Here is a 21274-nt window from a genome sequence, read left to right on the forward strand (position 1 = left end):
TTGATTGTAGGTGATTTTTATCTAATATACAAAACAGTAGCATAGAAACATTCATAATAATATATATATATATATATATATATATATATATATATATATATATAAACATACACACAAATAAGATCACATGATATCCTGTTGTGGTAACCAATAGTATAAGCCAATAGTACTTATTGTAATAATGAAAAAAAGTATATGTATTATATAGATGGGTCACAGCGTTTTCTCCTTGGACCCCCTCATCTTCTGGGACAGAATAGGACTATTAAGGATAATATGGCTATTAACAGGTAATAACAACAATGAGAATGTTGATCCATGGAATATCAGATTGTCCTAACTGATTTTGGCAGGAATTTTCCACTGATGTAGCAAATTTGGCCACGTTTTAAGAGTTTTTTTTTCCTCTTCTGTATCAACCGTGGCCACTGGGTTCTGTATATGGAAGGTTTCATTTTTTTTTTTTTTTTTTCTAGTTGAACTATATTGGACTTTGGCTTTTTTAACCTGTGTAGCTTTCTTGGATTTACCTCTTGGGATCCATGCACTCACTAAGATCCACCATTCTGGGGCCCATTCCACCTTTCTGGTTTTTCTCCCAGCCAACAGCTTTTGGGCAGGCTAAAAAAAAAAAAAAAAAAAAAGGTAAAATAATAAGTAGAAGTCAACACCAACTAAAGTCTCAGAAATAGATGCTTGCCAACCATCATTTATAGAATGTAATTCACCTTGTTGTTCTTTACCGTTTTATCAGCATTTGGCCCAATATGCGTTTATTAGAGCCAGATGAATTGTGACAATTAATATTCAACTTGGGTCAAGCGCCTTCTCTGTTGTTTTCCATTTGAGTGAGGAAACAGAGTGGGGCTGATTAACTAAAACTGGAGCGTGCAACATTTTGTGCAGCTCTGCATAGAAACCAATCAGCATCCAGTTTTTTATGTTAAACCACAATTTACAAACTGAAGTTACAAGCCGATTGGCTACAATGTACAGCGGCACCAGATTTTGCACTCTCCAGCTTTATTGAATCAACTCCATTGTATAAACAGCCTTCATTTAAAGTCTTACTTCCGATTTCCTGCTATAGCCATTATTACACAGTGCGACTATAATCCGTTCCCTGCCACAACAGTAAGTATTACAGTGGAACAGCTACCAACTGGTAGGTCAGAGTGGCTGCGTTTTCCCTTTTGACTTGAGGGAGCATGATCTTGTAAAACAAAAGTCCCCCTGACTAAGTAGATTCAATCGGTGACTGTTGTCAGCGACTGACAAGCTGCAGAACGCACGCATCAAAATGTGTACCCCCCTCTGCAACTACACACAATACCATAATTTATCCAGTCATACAGGGTTGAAGTAAATATTGAAAACTAGGGCTGCGGAAATTAACGATTAATCGTTAATTTCTTTAATCAATCAAAATTATTTTGATCGGTACGATCTGTGGATTGAGCTCTGCAGTCTTGCCCATAGGAAAGGCGATGGTTTCGGCCTAGCTCCGGAGCCGCGGCCATCTTGGTACACCTGGCGGCGGCCTTGTAGCGGCGCGCTGACGTTAGCATCACCCGCCTGCTTGTGTCGTCTGCGGATGGGTCTGCTGCCTGCTGTGCTTTCTATTCTGGTAAGAGCAGGGAGATGTGGACATTACAGTACGGGGGGAGATGACGTGGACATTACAGTATGGGGGGGAGATGACGTGGATATTACAGTGGGGGAGATGACGTGGATATTACAGTGGGGGGAGATGACGTGGATATTACAGTATGGGGGGAGATGACGTGGATATTACAGTATGGGGGGAGATGACGACATTACAGTTTTAATTAATCAAAATTAGTCGATTAATCGATGAAAAAAAACAAAAAAAAAACGATTAATTGAACACGAAAATTTTAATCAGTAACAGGCCTATTGAAAACAAAACATTGAAATGAATACTCAGCCTACCAACTCAGGACCTCAATTTGTTTTATCCAAGTTATAAAAACTGTAGTCCATTCTACTACCTTTTTTTTCCATTAATCTGGGAACCTACTTTGCTACCCTATTTGCAGTACAGAAACTTTATTCCCTGAGCATGATGTATCAAAGTGTCTATGATAAGAGGTTTGTCACAGCCACTAATCAATTCTACCTCAAAGTCTGAATCTTTCTTGATGACACATTAACCACTTCCCGCCCGGTCAATAGACAATTGACGATCGGGAAGTATTTCAGTTATCCTGACTGGACGTCTATTGACATTCAGCAGGATGCCGTGGGGGCGCGCAGTGCGGCGATCGGTAATGCGGGGTGTCAGTCTGACACCCTGCATCTCCGATCTCGGTAAAGAGCCCATCTCCCATTTTGTAAACGCTATAAATTTTACGCAAACCAATCGATAAACACTTATTGCTATTTTTTTACCAAAAATAGGTAGAAGAATACATATCGGCCTAAACTGGGGATATTTATTATAGCAAAAAGTAAAAAATATTGCATTTTTTTTCAAAATTGTCGCTCTATTTTTGCTTATAGCGCAAAAAAAAAAAAAAAAAAAAAAAAACAGAGGTTAACAAATACCACCAAAAGAAAGCTGTATTTGTGGGGAAAAAATAGAGTTACACTTACCGGAAACGTCTTTTCCAGTAGTCTTTCAGGACAGCCACCATTGAGAGAGATAGGCTCCTCCTCTTCCTTTAGGAAACATTGCGCCAGCACATAAATTCTTACTTCCCCCTGCCAGACCTCAGTTTTTATAAGATCACCTCCGGTCAGCTGGGGAGACACAAGAACACATTAATAACATACCATTATATATCATTACCATGTTGCGTCCTGGTCTTTTAATGAGACTTCCCTCTATTCGGGTGGGTAACTAGGGCTGTCCTGAAAGACTACTGGAAAAGACGTTACCGGTAAGCGTAACTCCATTTTTCCCTTTCCGTCTTTCAGGACAGCCACCATTGAGAGGATAAGCAAGCACTTACCAGCTAGGGTGGGACTATAGCTTGCAAAACCTTTCGCCCAAAGGCTTGCTCACCTGCCGACACCAGGTCCACTCTGTAGTGTTTAACGAAAGTGGCGTAGCTAGACCATGTTGCTGCTTTGCATATCTGTTCCGGCGTTGCTACAGCCTTTTCTGCCTGAGAAGCTGCCAAAGCTCGGGTAGAGTGTGCCTTTATCCCTGTAGGGATCTCTTTACCAGCCAAAGTATATGCCTGCCCAATGGTTACCCTTAGCCATTTGGCAATAGTGCGTCCTGGTACCAGAAAACAAAACAAATAATGAGTCTGACTTTCTGAATGCTTTTGTCAGCTCTAGGTAGTGCAGGATACATCTCCTGACATCCAAGGTACTGAACCGTAATTCCCCCTCCCCTGAGGGATTGGGACAAAAAGAAGGTAGGACTATTTCCTGACTCCTGTGAAATTTTGAAGTCACCTTGGGTAAAAAAGCTGGATCGGTCTTAAAAACGACCCGATCTGGGAAAACAACACAAAAAGGGGGTCTGATCGACAAGGCCTCTAACTCGCTGACCCTCCTAGCAGTGGTCACTGCAACCAAAAATACGGTCTTTGAGGTCAGCTCCTTTAGTAGACATTTGTCTAGGGGCTCAAAAGGAGTACCCGTTAAGGTCTGCAATACTAGGGACAGGTCCCAACTGGGGAAGGGTGGACCCTGAGCTGGTCTCTGTCTGGATAGAGACCTGAAAAACCTGACTACCCAGGGGTTGGTGGCCAGAGGTTTCTCTAAATATGCACTGAGTGCTGAAATCTGACCCTTGAGGGTACTTACTGAAAGTCCCTTATCCGCCCCACACTGAAGGAACTCTAGAATGGCCGTGGGGCTCTCTATTGAACAGAAGCGTTCTACGCACCATTTATTGAAGCAAAGCCAAACCTTCCTGTAGATTCTGCGAGTCTCCTTCTTCCTGCTATTAAGGAGGGTAGCAATTAAACCTTCTGAAAACCCTTTTGATTTCAGTATGGCCTCTTCAGTAGCCACGCCACTAACCTCCACCTGTGCACTTGCGGGCAGAGGACTGGGCCCTGCGAGAGGAGATCCTCTCTCAGTGGTAGAAATAAGGGGGGCTCTACAGCTAGCTGTTTGAGAACCGAGAACCATGCCCTCTTGGGCCAATATGATGCCACAAGGATCAGGGAAGTGCGTTCCATCTAAAACTTCCTCAGAACTGCGGGTAATAGCGCTGGTGGGGGAAATGCGTAACATATTCTGAACTGCCAGCTTTGGGACAGTGTGTCTACCCCCCGCGCTCCCTTTCCCCTGTTTAGAGAGAAAAAACAGGGGGTTTTCGTGTTTTCTTTTGACGCGAAGAGGTCCACCTCCGGAGGGCCCATCTCTTGGCCAAGAGAGAGAAGACCTCCAGATTGAGGGACCACTCGCTTTCCCTCAGTTGTCTTCGACTGAGAAAGTCTGATGTCACATTTTTCTCCCCTCTCAGGAAGACTGCTGAAAGTGAGAGGGTGTGGATCTCGGCCCAGCCCAGAATCTCTGCCGCTAGGGCCGACAGAACTCCGCTTCTTGTGCCGCCCTGTTTGTTCAAGTAAGCCACGGCTGAAGAATTGTCCGACCTCACCTGAGTGTGGTGCCCCTGGAGTTCTTCCTGAAAAAACCTGAGAGCTAGACCCACTGCCCTCAGTTCCTTCCAATTGGATGATCTCTTTAGATCCTCGTGACTACGGATGCCTTGCGCTGGAAGGGATCCGAGGTGTGCCCCCCAGCCCTTGCCACTTGTGTCTGTGGTTACCACCCGAGACACCGGGATAAGCCACAGACATCCCTGTGTTAGGTTTGTGACCTTCCTCAACCACCAGAGGGATCTTTTTACCTGGTCTGGTACATGGATTAAGGTGTCTAGGACCCCTAGTGAGTGATCCCAGACCCTCAGAACGAAGGCCTGCAGGGGGCGAAAGTGAAGGCCTGCCCATTGGACTGCTGGGAGGGTAGACATCAACAGCTCTAGTGTTGACATCAGAGATCTTATCGAGACCTGTTGACTGCCCTGGAGGGAAGTTACTGCTCTGTCCAACATTACGACCTTCTTCATCGGGAGAAACACTCTTAAAAGAGTCAAGTCCAACAGGTACCCCACATAAGTGATACGCTGTGATGGGATCAAACTGGATTTCTCCAAGTTCAGTAACCACCCCAGGTCTGTCAGAACCTTCTTTGTCATTTCCAGGTCCCTGGATAGCTGTTCTGGAGATGCTGCAAATAGAAGCAGGTCATCCAGGTAAGCTATGATGGACACTCCTTGGAGTCGCAGAAACGCTATGGGTTCTGCCAAGACTTTGGTAAAAATATGGGGCGAAGAGGATAGCCCGAATGGCAGAGCTTGGAACTGTAGATGTACAACTGTTCCGTTTAGGTCTACCGCTTTTCGCAGAAAACTTGGCGAGCTCTTTGCGATAGGGACATGTAAGTATGCGTCCCTGAGGTCCAGAGATACCATGAAGCAGTTGTGGGGGAGAAGGGCTCTGACTGTAAATATCGATTCCATGCGAAACCTTTTGTACACAATGGATCTGTTCAGAGGTTTCAAATTCAGAATTAATCTGAATTTTCCTGAGGGTTTTTTCACCACAAAAATTTGTGAATAAAATACCTTCACTTCCTCTGTCCCTGGAACCCTGAGGACTACGTTTTGATCCTCTAGCTCCCTTAGGGCCCCCAGCAAGGCTTCTGACTTTTCTCTGCTCTTGGGTAGCTGAGTGACTAGGTATCTCTGGGGGGGTGGTGTCAAAAACTCCAGACGGTACCCCCTCCTTATGACCGCCAGGATGAACCTGTTGGGGGAAATTGCCTCCCACTGTGGGAAAAAGGCCCCCAGTCTTCCTCCCACTCGGACTACGGCGTCATGGGTTTTTAGGGGGCTGGTTTGGAGCGTGAAAAATTGCCGCTCCTCTGCCCCTGCCCTTGGGGGTCCAAACCCTTTTCTGGCCTTGGGACCCTTTTTCGCCTTTGCGGACGAAACCCCTTCCCTGTCTGCACCAGGGTTTTCCGCTTGGGAGGAAAGGACTTATTTTTGTCCGCCGTGCGGTCTAACACTGTCTCTAGGCCTGGGCCAAAGAGCAGGTCTCCCGTAAAGGGTATCCCGCACAACTTGGTTTTAGAGGCGCCGTCGCCAGGCCAAGTCTTGAGCCAGAGGGATCTTCTGGCCGAGTTAGCCAGGGCTGCCGATCTGGCTGTCATACGGACTGATTCCGCTGAGGCATCTGCGATGTAAGCGATCTCTCGCAGGATAGTAGGGAAGGAAGACAAGATGGTCTCCTTCGCTGTTCCCGCTTCGATGTGCTCTTGTATCTTAGAGAGCCAATGCTCCAGGTTGCGGGCTACAACCGTAACAGCTAGCTCTGGTTTGAGATCCCCAATTGTAGAGTCCCACGTCTTTTTCAAGAGGGAATCCATTCTCTTGTCCATGACATCGGACAGAATTCCCATGTCCTCAAACGCTAAATCGGTGTTGCGGGACACCTGGGAGAAGGCTGCGTCTAGTTTGGGGTTCTTGTTCCAAACGGAAGTGGGATCATTAGCAAAGAGGAATCTCCTCTTTAGAGATCTAGAAAAAAAGGGTTTTCTTTCAGGATCCTGCCACTCCTTTTTAATAGTGTCAATAAGTACCTTTTGTACTGGGAAGACCCTTTTTCTCTTGCTCCCCCAGACCCCTATACATTTGATCGTGGAGGGTAAGAGGCTTTTTGTTGGCCTGAATGCAGAGGGTTGCGTAAACTGCTCCTAAGAGGTCCTCTACCTCGTCCAGTGACAGTTTATACCTGGAGGGTTTTCTGGACTCCCCGTCCCGGTCCTCTCCTTCTGACCCCTCTTGGGAGTCGGAAGTGGCACTATCTGGTAGACTATGTTCCACCTGGGAAGGGCCTGCAGAATCATCTGTCGTAACTGTAGCAGCAGGCATGACAGGTGCAGAGCCCTGGGCCTGTGGCTGGGTTGTAACCTGGGTGGGAACAGCGGGAAGCTGCAATTTTTCAAAGAGGGATTTGAAGGAGGAAAAGGTGGATGAGAGTTCTTTAACTGAGGCTGCTAATCCAGATTCCTGTTACAACTCCCTTTCCCTGACCAAGGACTGTATGCAATCTTTGCACAGAACCTTAGTCCACGATTCCGGGAGAGTATCCCTACAGGAGACACATTTCTTTTTAGAGCTATGTGTCCTTCCACCACCCACTTTTTCAACGGCTTTCTGGAATACAGGTAAAAAGACAAAAAACAGCACATTAAAATCTGGTTACAACCCCGGGAGTGCGCTAGTCCCTTAAAATCTGCTGGAACTAGGGCCTTCCCCCCCCCCCCCCCCTGACCACCCAGGGGGATTTGCCTCCCCATGCATGAACCGTACATGGGGGGACAATCCTAAGATAGAGAGGACCCTCCCCAGGGTGCTCTTACCTTAGGCTGGCTGGAGGTAGCGTCCGTTGTCTGGGCTTGCTCGGGAGATGCTGCCGACATGACTGCAGGTGGCTGCTTGCTGTAGAGTCTCACATCGCCTGTGCGAGACCCGGCTCTCCTCCAGCGTGCGCCCGGCTCCCTATCCGCACCGTGACCCGGAACCGGAAGTCGCGGTCAAAGGGGAAGCATCCGCCCTGCGCCGGATGATGACGTCACCCGCCGTCCGGCCTGCCAGGTTCAAAAAAATTTGTGGCCTGTAGAATGTACAGGGCAAGATGAGCTGCCTCCCCTGCTGTGGCTCTGTGGACGCGATAGGGGTCCCCCACACCCTACTACCGCGCTCGGCGAGGATGGGGTGGCGAACAAGAGCGGTGGGTAAGTACCCCACCTTTTGATACCCTGGAAGCCCCTGCTCCCCTTAGGTATGTGAATGGCCTCTGTCCCCTGACCGTTCAGCCTGGTTCCTTGCACAGTGTCTCCCCACTGGAGGAAACACTAACAACTGAGGTCTGGCAGGGGGAAGTGAGAATTTATGTGCTGGCGCAGTGTTTCCTAAAGGAAAAGGAGGAGCCTATCTCTCTCAATGGTGGCTGTCCTGAAAGACGGAAAGGGAAAAAAGGACGCCAATTTTGTTTGGGAGCCACATCGCACGACCGCGCAATTGTCAGTTAAAGCGACGCAGTGCCGAATCGGCCAGGTCCTTTACCTGCATAAAGGTCCGGGTCTTAAGTGATACATATTCACAAGGTGAGCTTACATTCTTCTCTAGCAGGATGATGATAATAATAATTTTAATTGAAATATTTTGTATGAAATAAGTCTACCTTCATTCTGTGTCACTCGGGGCAGTTTAATTTCAAAGCTGATACTATGCTTTATATCCCTCTCCCCTTGCAAAGTCCGGTCTCGGAGGCAGATGACTTCAATGGACTGTAGGTGGCTGCCCCTGGAAATTAAAAGATGAAAATTAGAACCAGCATGATAGATAAATTATCTTGCAGCGTTTTTGTTAATACATTCTGATAGTCTTAATAGATGAGATTTTTTGAGCAAAAAATATTTTTTTTTACTTTAATTAGATTGAGGAAAGTAATACAGCACTGTGACAGGTGCTTAATCGTCTCTATTCATTTAATGATTCCAGAGACTTGAATGACTCGGAGATGATTAAAAAGGTGTAATTTCTTTTTTAGCACATGCCTGAGAGTGAATATTATATTGCGAAGTGTTAAACTGTGAGTGATACATAAATGATAGAATAATTTGTGTTCCAGGTGACATTGGCACATAACGAATGAAAAATAGCCCAAACTTCTGAGAGGTAAAACAATGTCGTACTTCAAAAGAAAACCACTGCACAGTCTCCAAAAAAGCATCTGGATGGGTCATTTAAAGACGACTTATCAGATTTCATTCTACTAACTCAACCCTTCAGATCATGTTTTATGTCATACCCATATTAAGGGTGCAACATGAAACATACTGAGTGTCCACAACAACACCCACCCAACACAGGATTGTGGAGTTCTTCTTGCTGGCTCCTGTCAAATTTGAATTTGGCGTGTCTGAGCGGAGCTTTGCACAGCTGCGTCGTTCATTTACAGAAATCTGTAACTGAAAAAATAAATAAATAATAATCTGCCACCATCGCAATGGAGCGCAAAGCACAATTGTGGTGACATCATTGACTTTGTAGTCCACGGATACCTTTAGATCCGTAGCTGAAGGTCAGTACCTCTGTATGAACCAGGTGCTGGAGGAAGAATCTGCAGGAGCCAGGGCATTGCACCCACAATACACTGATCGCGGTTTTAATGCTGTGCAGGCTCAAGTGCAAAATAAATAAATAAATGCACGTTGTGTTTTAAAAAAAATGGGTGTATTTATTATTGTTTTGCAAAAGGTGGAATTATCCTTTAAAGAGAGGCTTTATTTGACCTGCTTCTGAGATACTAAAGGCTAAATACACCCAAAACAATTACATCAATTAGAGATGGAGAGCACTGGTTGGATGACTTAAATCATGCCATCTAAAGCAGTAGAACAAGAAAATCACCTTTAAACAGTTGTTTGATCAAGGTAAAACAATGCATAATGAGAACACTGTTACCATTTGAAACAAAAGTTCATAACAACTTAACAAGAGAACCTATTCAGCAGGGCAAAGGGCACAGTGCCAAGTAAAGATTTTAGCACTCGCAGCATCCATTAGGAATCTATTGTGTACAAATATAGCTTCAGTAAAGTGCATTTTGATTGGTTACTATGAGTTGCTGCACTTAGCACTGTGCTCCTTCAATTGTTTATGGAATAGGACAAAAAAATCTAGAGAGAGCTCCATTTCAGTAGAAAAATAACATAACACAGACACATATCCAGTCTTCGGAAGACATCCTATGTAAAAATATTTAATAAAATGTAAATGGCAATAAATCAAACCTTTTCTCTTGTGAAATCAATAGTTAAATGATGTTAAAGGGGTTGTAAACCTTCCTGTTTTTCACCTTAATGCATCCTATGCATTAAGGTGAAATAACATCCGATAATTACCGATCCCCCAGCTGTGAATCAAATCCAATGACGCGGGCACCAGGGGGCGGGGCAAACTCCGGCATTCGTGTCTATGGATGCAAATGCTGGACTTGGGAGCGCGCCCGGAAGGTAACCCACTTGGGAAACCGCTTCCCAGAGGGAGTTATCTGATGCGGGGAGGAGCCGAGACAGCTGTCGAGCGACCCCAGAAGACGAGGATCGGGGCCACTGTGCAAAACGAGCTGCACAGTGGAGGGAAGTATGACATGTTATTTAAAAAAAAAATGTAACCTTTAGCTTCATTTCCACTGGCGTTTTTACAGCCACTTTTGTTAGCCTTTTTTACAGCTTAAAAACCCCTGTCCATGTTTATTTTGTAAAAAAAAAAAATATATATATTTTTTTTGTGACCTGGAGCTTTAAAAATGCCGCGGTAGTGTTTTTGAGCGTTTTTGCGCGTTTGAGCATCTAGTGTTTTTACAGCTCTACTCTGGAGCTTCAGAACGCCCTGGTCCTGAGTTTTTTTTACAGCTCAAAAACGCCTATGTGGGCATGATGCCATAGAATAACATGGACAGGCGTTTTTAAGCTGTAAAAAACGCTCAGAAAAGTGGCTGTAAAAACGTCAGTGGAAATGAAGCCTTACAATCACTTTAAGGGGAAAAAACATAAGAGTTGGCAGACAACCTGAAGTAATGCTGATGCTATAAAAACAAACCACAGCTGGTCAAGTTCAAAGTTTGTTCTTAAGGCCTTCCAAATGAGCTGCTGACTCCCAAAGATCTATACAAAATGATGATTCTCTAAACAAACATTCGCATTAAGCAAAGCATATCCCTTCACTTGACAACACTCAGGCCTGGCAATAAAGTCTTTAAGCATCAGAAGTCGCATTATAGGAAAAAACGGGAAAGAACTGAGCATGTACAATGCTGCTGGTAAACTGACGTTTAGGAGCAGTTGGGCGTTTTATTTCAACTGCCCCTGAACTCTCCTCTATGTTATCTTATTAGTACATATATACAGGGTCGTTTCTAGGCAGATAAGTTTAAAAGCATTTTTTGGAAAGCAAAAAAAATGCATTCAGGACAGATATTTAAAGGCATTGGAAACACCAAATGCCTGTAAATCGCGTTTAGCTTACAGCAATTTTTACATAAACACACACACAAACAAATGTTTTGCAGTTCATTTTTATTTTAAACTCAATGGGTTGTTTTACAAGGTGATTGTAACGAAGTTCACCTTGAGGCTCCTTTCACACTGGTGGGACTTGGTAATGCAAAGTCGCATGACAAGTCGTACCCCATGATTTCCAATGATTACCCTTTATATCTGTGCGACTTCAAAGCAGCAGTCCCTGTACTACTTTGACCCGACTTTGATGCAAGTTACACAGGCCTTCCCTGAAATCGTGGCAAAATCAGGGGCCGTGAAATCGCAGGAAAATTGTGCTACTTTGAAGTTGCGGTAGTGTGAAAGGGGACTTAGGGAAAAATAATGCAGGCACATTATTTTAGAAGAAAAAATATGCACTCCCCCAGGAAGCATTGTGGCCTACATTCAGTGAATCATGTCAAGATTCTACAGACCAGGGGTAGGCAACCTAGGGCCCCCCAGCTGTTACTGAACTACAAGCGCCATCATGCCTCTGGGAGAAATTGTACCTGCCAGCCTTACAATGCCTCATGGGAAATGTAGTTCAACAGCTGGAGGGCCCCAGATTGCCTACCCCTGCTACAGACACTTCCCCCCCAGCTTTCTGCCCACACCTGCCCACACCTGCCCAGAGCTGGAGGGACTTGTGAATGGTGCACTGATCAGCATGCTCAGAATCCAATGAGAACTACAAGCTGCCTGCCATGGTGGCAGACAGGATTTGTACTATCCTCATTCACAGATCTTAGTGAACGAATGATGTGGGTGAAGCACCGCACAGCCAAACCAATTTTAAATATAACATCGGCTGTGGAGGAGAAAAACCCCCGCCCGCTGTGATGGAGAAGGGGGCAAGGAGAACAGGCTGGAACCCTAAATACAGGTGCAACATGATCCAAATGATGAACTTATCCTATTAAGCTGAATAATGAAAAAGATTTAGAAAGTTTCTAGAAATAGAATCAAACTTGAAGGTTATATGTTTAATTAAAAAAATGGTCTATTTCTACTTTGTTCATAGATGAATGTCAATAGATTGAGTGTATATTTCATAAGCTTGCAATGACCTTTAAAAAGGTAAAATAAAATACATTCACAGGCTGCCGTTGCTGATGCCTTGCAGATCTTTTGGCTTCAACAAAAAGGTATGTAAATGAGGTACTCTTAACTTTTTTTTAGGTCAGTGAATAATGTTCAGAAGACGATTAGCATAACCGTCACCCTTTTCACCTAGAACAAACTACTATGTGCTCTGGATGATTCTTACAAAGAACTGGGTTAGCCATGTCCTTATCACTCAATGGACTGCAGTTTCAGATTTAAAATGCAAACATCATGATGACACATTCGGAAATAAAAGCTGGTGAATATTATTTTAACTATAAATTAACCTATTGAGGGTCACCAAAAACAGCTGTGAAATTGTTTTCCTATAGCATAGGTCAACAGTCTGAAGCCATGAATTTATTTCCATTCATACAGTTAAAATTATTAAGTGCTTTAATATTTAGTCCTTCAAATCTTTTATGGCAGAGCAGATTTAAGGGTTATACTGTACAATGTAATTTTCAAAATGGGATTTTTAAATGACTAATGCAGACATGTTTTTTTCAGAATCCGCTGCTTTGTTCAAACAAACGGCGTTGAAAGACTTGGCTGTCCTTGTGGAACAAAACATCACATTTATTTTTTAACAAAATTGCAGCCTTGATCTTGTTTGTATAATTTTTTTTTTCCAGAAAGGGTTTGGTTGATTATATATATATATAAACATAACAGTGCCAAAGTGCAGCTAGCATTTCATCTGAAAAAATAAATAAAAAATAAATAGTGGGTACATTTTAAGGATAACTACAGTATTATTTAAATTTTTTTGTTTTAGGAATAAAAATAATACTCACCTTATCTCCCGTGTTCTCCCCTAGAAAACGCCACTGCTGGCTCTCTTCCAGGTTATGTGATAACCAGTGTAAATCAATATTCTTCCTGTCACTGGTCTAGTCTTACAAATTGTACATTACTGCACAGAGCTGCATGGATGCCAAAACACCATCACCATTCCGTGCACTATTGAAATCTGCTCCCTTCCACAGCCTGGAGGATAAGACAACTCCAGCATGTGACCGGCCAGAAGACCTCAGAAAAAGTGAATTATAAAGAGAAATAAAAAAACAGCTATGGAAGTGGTTTTAAAAACGTGAATTTGAACCTCTGTTGCACCCACATCAAGCAAAGGAATGACTATTCTGCTTAGCAGTCACCATTCTGTATTGGCAGAGACAAAGCAAGGGTATTAGCAAAAAAGTGGGAGAGATTTAGGCCCCTTTTCACACTGGGGCGGCTCACTTCTCAAAGATTCACGGCATACCATCAACATTTTGTCCAGCCTTAAAGCATCTCCCAATGTATGGCTCGTCACTGCGGACGTCACATCATTATATACCATAATTCCGCATGACCTGGGATTATTCGCTGTGGAGTATTACCTAAGGCGAGATTCGGGCTTGTTTGATGAACAAGTCTGTTTCATTTTGGACTTGTTACATTTTGCAGCCTCTCGCAATTATTTCTGGTTTCAAAACCAGTTTTATCGCCAGGATAGAGGTGTGGCGATGGGGGCCAAATATGCCCCCAGTTTAGCCAACCTCTTCATGGCCCTATGGGAGGAGGATGTCGTCTATGTTAGCCAGACACCGCAGCTTAAGTTGTGGAAGAGGTACATTGACGACATCCTCCTCCTGTGGGAGGGATCGCTTGAAGATCTACATGCCTATATGGAACTGTTAAATAACAGTTCCAGGGGCATTCACTTAGATTTTGAGGCCAGCCAGTCCAGTATTAGTTTTTTGGATTTGAAGATCTCCATTATAGGCGATAAATTCGTTACATCTACTCATTTTAAAAAAACGGACCGTAACTCATACATTCCAGTTGACAGTTGTCATCACAAGTCCTGGTTACAGTCTGTTCCTAAGAGCCAATATCTGAGAATTAAGCGGAATTGTACCAATCAACAGGAGTTTCTCCAACAGAGTGGTCTCCTGACTGAAAGATTCCTAGAAAAGGGATACTCATTGGGCCCCCTTATGGCCACTTTGGACGAAGTAAAGACTCTTGATAGAGAGACTCTTCTTATCCCAAAGCCTCCCAAAGAAAATAATTTATCCTTGGTCCCATTTCTGACTACCTTCTCGACTCAACATCATAGTGTCAAGAAGCTAGTCAGAAAACATTGGCATATTTTACAAAATGATCCCATTCTTGGTCCAGTATTACCCTCTGCACCACAAGTCATATTCAGAGGTGTTTCAGCCTTAAGACACAGACTTGCCCCTAATGTTATAGAACCACCCCCTTCGAGGATGACATTTTTGGATTCCTTTACAGGGTTTTATCAATGCAGGAACTGTCGGGTGTGCTCCCTTAATGGGTGCACACAGAGACGAACCCACGTTTTTTCCTCTACATCTACTTCAGAGGAACATAAGATCAAGCCATTCATAACTTGTTCTACTGTAGGGGTAGTGTACCTGCTCCAATGTCCATGCGGGTTGCAATATATTGGCAGAACAAAAAGACCTCTTTCAGTCAGGCTTAATGAGCACATCACGAATATCCTAAATGGATTTCCCAACCATTCAGTGTCTAAACACTACTTATTATCACATAACAAAGATCCCTCCAAAACAGTTTTTTTAGGGATTGACAAGTACACCCCACACTGGCGAGGGGGGTCTTTGGTAAGAAGTATTTCTAGACTTGAAATGGGATGGATTTATAAGGTTAAATGTTATACCCCCCATGGTTTAAATGTGGAGGTAGATGTCAATGCTTTTATCAACAATGCATAAGATAATCTCAATATTTTTTGTTATATCATGTCTTTTTTGCTTTTGTTTTTATTTTATGTTAATTTAAGTCGAGTTTTTATGGGCGGTATTTGTTATATGGCCACTCGAGTCGAGCCCCTCATAGGCTTTATTTTAACTATAAAAGTATTTTTCTTTTTGTTTGTGGACCCCTAATGGGGCGAGTTCCACAACTAATCCCGAATTCATACATTTTGGTTCGGTGATTTTTGATGTATGTGTCATTGGTGTCAACCTAGGATTTGCTCTATAACACATATATTTTTTAATTTTATTTTTATTTTCTTATTTTTATTCATTTATTTCTATTTTGTGAGTACCCATTATATGGTCTGGCCCTTTAAGTTAGTTTCCGTACTACTAAATTAGGCCTTATTGTATCCAACCTTCTGCTATCTCAATAATTTACACATAGTGAGGTTGATTTTTTTCCCCCTTTTTTTCTGTTAATAATAATTTATAATGGGAATTATTGGGCCTCATTTCTCTATGAGTGATAATTGGCACTCTTTCCTGGGCCAGAGTGGTTGGCTCGGCTTGAGAGTGTACATAGCCCCGAGATATATATAGATCTCATTGTTATGGTTTCACTATTTTATCGATATATTATTGTGATTATTTATTAGTTTGTTTTAAATAAGCTGCCCCGACGTTGCAAGTGATCATTCTGCGACGTCTATGCAGTATCAGCCTGGATGTGTGTTGCGGCTTCCGCGATTGGTTGTTTCCTACCGCGTGTTAGCCGTGACTTTACCCATATCGAGGCTTGGTTTTTTACAATGTGCATTTAAGCGCGACACGTCACTGCGTCGCCCGTTCCCCAGACGACGTCACATACTGACGAAACGTACGTCGGGAGGAGGAGACGCTTTGACGTGCTGCGTCTAGGTCCCGAAGGACGGGCGTTTGTAGTAGCCGGCCGGCTCGAAATCTTTTATATGCTGATTTTATCTGTTTCCATGTAAGTGCATCTACCTTATTAAATCCTTTTACCTACGGTACGTCACTATGTGGAATCTCTCTTTTTTATGGTGATATATTCGGTCTTGCTTTGTGAGAGAATCGATTGATTGGATTTAACCCTAAAGGCCCTGGCTGGGTTTGGCCACAAGCTCTTTATCACTTATCTCTGGTAAGAGTCCCCTTTATTTGGTGATTCTTTTCGGTGGAGGTTTTCCCTTGGTGTGCCTATGTTCATTTGCCTACGGTGCATCACTATTTGCTTATACATTTATTTACATGCTTCTTGGATTTCGGAACTATCTACCCAATTTGGAGGAATAATATCTGGATTTCCACCTAAGACCCTAGCTGGGGGATTTCAGCTGCAAGCCCTGTTTGCTTGCCCTTCCGGTAAGCGCATAGATATCTATTCAATTACTGCACCGGTGGAGGATTTCTATTTTTGTTTAGTCACGGGCACAATTTCATTCAACAATTTTTTTCACTGAAAATTGAACTTTTCACTATATATTATTATTATGTATGATGTTTTGTATACCCATGGACAATATTTTTTTCAATCATATTGATTTTTTACACTCATTCACTGTTAGCGCAACTAATTCGTTTTGCTTTTGATCCTATTGTGTGTATATCACAATTTTTGTTGCAGCTTTTCTTCACTTTTGTTGTTTATTTAGTTAATTTAGCGCAGTATCAACATTTTTTCTGGCTTACAGTTAGTGCAAACCCAAAATTCAGTACTGTATTTCAGAAAATTTGATTATTACACAAGACCAATAAAAAAAAAAAAGATTTTTAATACAGAGAAGTTGGCTTACCAAAAAGTATGTCTATATACGGTATAGTATGCACTCAATACTTGGTCAGAGCTCCTTCTGCATGAATAACTGCATCAATGCGGCGTGGCATAGAAGTGGTCAGCCTGTGGCACTGCTAAGGTGTTATGCAAGCCCAAGTTGCTTTGATAGCAACCTTCAGCTCATCTTCACTGTTGGGTCTGGTGTCTCATCTTTCTCTTAATAATATACCCCACAGATTCTCGATGGGGTTTAGGTCAGGCGAGTTTGTTGGCCAACCAATCCAGCACAGGGATAACATGCTCAATAAAACAGGTATTGGTACTTTTGGCAGTGTGGGCATGTACCAAATCCTGCTGGAAAAGGAAATCAGCATCTCCATAAAAGCGTATCAGCAGAGGGAAGCATGAAGTGCTCTAGAATGTCCTGGTAGAGTGCTGCGCTGACTTTGGGCTTGATAAAACACAGTGGACCAACACCAGAAAATGACATGGCTCCCCAAATCATCATGGACTATGAAAAATGTTGCCTTTCATTTGGAAATCAAGGTCCCAGAGTCTGGAGGAAAAGTGGAGAAGTACAGAATCCAAGTTCATGAAGTCCAGTGTGAAGTTTTCAAACATCCACCAGCTCCATGGTGTCTCCAGTGGCAACCTGTGAAGCTCTGGTGAACCCCATGTCCAAGAGGGTTAAGGCAGTGCTGGAAAATATTAGTGGCTACACAAAATATTGACACTTTGGGCCCAATTTGGACATTTTCACTTAGGGGTGTACTCACTTTTGTTGCCAGCGGTTTAGACATTGATGGCTGTGTGTGGAGTTATTTTGAGGGGACAGCAAATTTACACTGTTATACAAGCTGTACACTCTTCTGTGTTGTCACATGAAAAGCTATATTAAAATATTTACAAAAATGTAAGGGGTGTGCTCACTTTTGTGGGATACTGTGCGAATATATATTTTTTATGATAGAGCTGCATGATTAATCCTTATGAATCAAAAATCGCTATTCTACTCCCCTCCCGATCTTAAAACAGCATTTCCTGATTCTATGTAACAAGTGCAGAAAGTTCTCTGCTTGCGTCTTAGGCTTAATGTACACAAGACTTTTTACAACCTTCCTATAAAGATTTAACTTTACAGATCGTAACAGACGTTTAAAAACATCCATTCTGCCACGTTTACATGCCGCGTTTAGCATCGTTTTTTTTTTTTTAAATATTAAAAACGCCTGTAGACAAGACGCGGCTAAACGCGAGTTACCTCGTTTACAAGCCGTTTGGTGTTTCAAATGCCTCTGAACATCCATCTTGAACGCATTTTGTTTGCTTGCCAACACATGCTTTTAAACTCAACTGCCTAGAAACAACTCTGTGTACTGATAAAATAACAGAGGAGAGTTCAGGGGCAGCTGAACAAAAAGGCCCAACTGCTCTTAAACGTCCGTTTACCAGCAGCAATGTACATGACGCCTGCAATGTTTATCTCAACATCTCGGATAACTATAAACAAAGTAACATTTCATTCTTAGAACAAAGGGATGGACTTCGGTCTGTAAATTTAGTTTAACCAATTTTTACTTAAACAGTAAACTTTAGTATCACTTTAAATTGTACAGTACATGACACAGATTTAATATTCATAGACCCCGAGATAGGCCCAAGCAATGAATGAATGAATGAATGAGAAGAATGGTCAACAACCAGACAAACAAACTGTGCCTACAGGTCCAAAGACAACAAGGGTTAACAGGCCCAACTTCAGAGAACTGCTAATTGATGCTGCAAGAACCCTGTGGCTGAAAGCTGCATCTGCAGAAGATTGGATGTCCCTTTGAATAGGTACAGAGGACCAGGTGGCAGCCTAACAAAATTGGACAACAGAGGCTTGATGTCAGAATACCCAGGAAACACCTACCAACCTGGCAGAATGAGTGCGTAAAAGTGCTGGAGGAGTCCTTTAAGCTTTGTAGATTGCATTGCTTTATCCAACCAACAATGGTAAACTTGGAAGCAGGATGTCCCTTGCAAGGTCCTGAGGGTAGGACAACTAAAGAGCCCCAGTTCCTGATAGACGCTGTTGCTTTGAGATAGACACTGATGACTCCAACTACAATCCAGACAGTGAAGAGTATATTCCTTTGGGAGCTTTAGGGCCAGGCACAGAGGGAAGGATGTCGTCTTTAATGTGGTTAAGGGCTGGGAACATCTTGGCAAGAGGAGGGTGTTGGGCGCAAGACAATTTTGTCATTGAGAATAATAAGAAATGGCTCTCTACAAAAGAGCTGCTAACTCAGATACACATCAGACTGATGTGATGCCCACCAAGAAGGCCACTTTGCAAGAGATCATCTAAGGGGAAGTCCCTGGTGGGTTCAAATGGAGGTTTCTGGAGGAGACTGAAGTCAGTTTTTGGAAAATAATGGACAAGGCTGAAACCTGTCCTTTCAGGTTGCTTAAGGCAAAGCATTGTTCAAATCCTGATTGTAGTAATGCCATGTAACTCTCAGAGTAATCACTGAGCTTAAGTGCCTGTGTTCTTACTATCCAAAGAAGGATTACCAGGTACAAGAGTAGATATTTCAGGAATTACTTTTTCCTAGTAGACTGAGCAGGTCTGGCTACCAAGTTCTTCTGGGCTATACAGGTGCAATGTAAATCACCAGTTTCTTATGTTGCTCTATTCCGAGACAGAATTTGCACTGGAGGAAAGCCATAGGTTAGAAACTAGGGTATTATCAAAGCATTGGAAGGCAGGGCTAGAGGCATTGGAAAAAAAAAAAAAAGAAGATAACTTCTGGAGGCCAGGGTATTCATATCTGAGGCCCACAGCTCTGGCATACAAGGTTGAAGATCTCAGGTTGAATGACCTATCCCCCTTGGTTCAGCCGGTGAGGGCTGAGGTAAGCCACCTTCCAGTTGTCTACTCCTGGGAATTAGAGATCACTGACTAGTTGTGTTTTTCCATCCATGAGATGATATGCTTGCGTCCATCAAAGCTGCATGACTTCTGGAGACCCCATTGGTGATTGATGTAGGCCACAGCTGTAGCATTGTCCGATTTTGCCCTGGTTGCGTGGTCCTAAAGAAGGGGAGTCCAGTGGTGCAGTGCCATTCTTATTGCTCTGAGATGTTTTTGAGGGGCTTTTCTTCCACCAATAACCATGTTTCCTGATTTGTGAGGGGATTGGAACACTCCTACCCAGGCTTTAAGACTGGTATCTATCCATTATGATTTTCCAGGGATATGACAAACAGTTTCCCCACTGTCAAGGCTGGGTTGGAGATCCACCAAAATAGGGAATTCCTTGCTTGGCTGGATAAGAGCATGGTTATATTGAGAGATGGGAACATGCTTGTTTCCTGGCAACAAGATTTAGTGGTTGCGAATTAAATTTTGCAAATGGAACAGCCTTGCAGAAGGGTCACCGTGAGACTCAGAAATCTCATGGAAAATCAGTTTTTTCTCAGGAAGGAATTATTTTGATTTGGTTGTGTCTAGAATCAGACCCAAGTATTCCAGGCGAAAAGAAGGCTGGAGAGCAGATGCTTGAAAGCAGATCACTTAACCAAAAGACTGAAGCATCGGAACTGTCGTGTGGACATTTTCAGATAGCTACAAGGAAGAGGAGTCCTTCTGAATAAGTCGGTCTAGATAACTTGTGATCTAGATACCCTTAAGTTCTTAGAAGGGCAAGAAGAGCTGAAAGAATCTTTGCAAATACCCTGGGAGCATAGAATAGGCCAAATGTCAGTGCAACAAACTGGAATGGTTGGTCTCTTACTGAAAAGCATAAAAACCGCTGATGAGGTGAATAATTGGGAGTATGCAGATAGACATCCCAAATGCCTATGATTGAAAAGTGTTCCTCTTATCAGAGACCCAATAACTGACCTTGCTGATTCCATGCAAAATTTGGGAATTTATTTAGGGATTTTAGGTCTAGCATAGGATGAATACCCCTGTTGGGTTTTGAAACTGAACAGATTTTAATACAATTCTTTAAACCTGCCCTCCAGAGGTACTGGCATAACTACTCCCCGAGACAAAAGATGGTCAGGACCTTTTGCAAATCTGACTGTCCTTAGGTGGATTTTGGTTGGTTTGAAACAAGAACAGTAGGGCAATAGAGTTTTGAAGTTGATTATGTATGCCTTTAAAAACCACTTTTAAAATCACACAATTTAACCTTGCGGGTCCAGTTTTATATTGTAATCTTGATGGTTCAGTTCTATATTCTAACTTCTATACATTAAAAGGGGTTGTAAATAAAGGGTTTTTTTCATAATAAGCATCCTTTACCTGCAGACATTCCTCTTTTCACTTCCTCATTGTTCGTTTTTGCTCAGAAGTTGCTCTATTTCTTCTCTGTTCACTTCCTGCTTGTCTGATTTTACTGACCACCGTGATGGGAGGCTTTACTATGGTGGTCAGAAACTTGCTTCCCTCCTGGGAACTACATCTGTGCGGCAGGACGCTCTCTACATGTTAGAGACTTCAAGGAGGTGTGAATTACTGGGCGTTCCGCAGTTCATACAG

General features: G+C 43.0%; 1 protein-coding gene across 6 annotated transcripts in view; it reads right to left on the reverse strand.

Annotated features, from left to right (window-relative positions):
- Positions 1-21274, reverse strand: part of ATG7 (autophagy related 7) — a 353330-nt gene that overhangs the window by 292707 nt on the left and 39349 nt on the right. For all 6 annotated transcript variants that reach the window (XM_040359335.1, XM_040359333.1, XM_040359332.1 and 3 more), the window contains exons 9-10: positions 8238-8359; positions 531-621 (exon numbers count right to left, since the gene is read on the reverse strand). In XM_040359335.1, the coding sequence (XP_040215269.1) occupies positions 531-621; positions 8238-8359 (213 nt within the window). The remainder of the gene's footprint in view (positions 1-530; positions 622-8237; positions 8360-21274) is intronic.

Source organism: Rana temporaria, chromosome 7 (assembly GCF_905171775.1).
Source record: "Rana temporaria chromosome 7, aRanTem1.1, whole genome shotgun sequence".
In the NCBI taxonomy this organism is placed as follows: domain Eukaryota; kingdom Metazoa; phylum Chordata; class Amphibia; order Anura; family Ranidae; genus Rana; species Rana temporaria.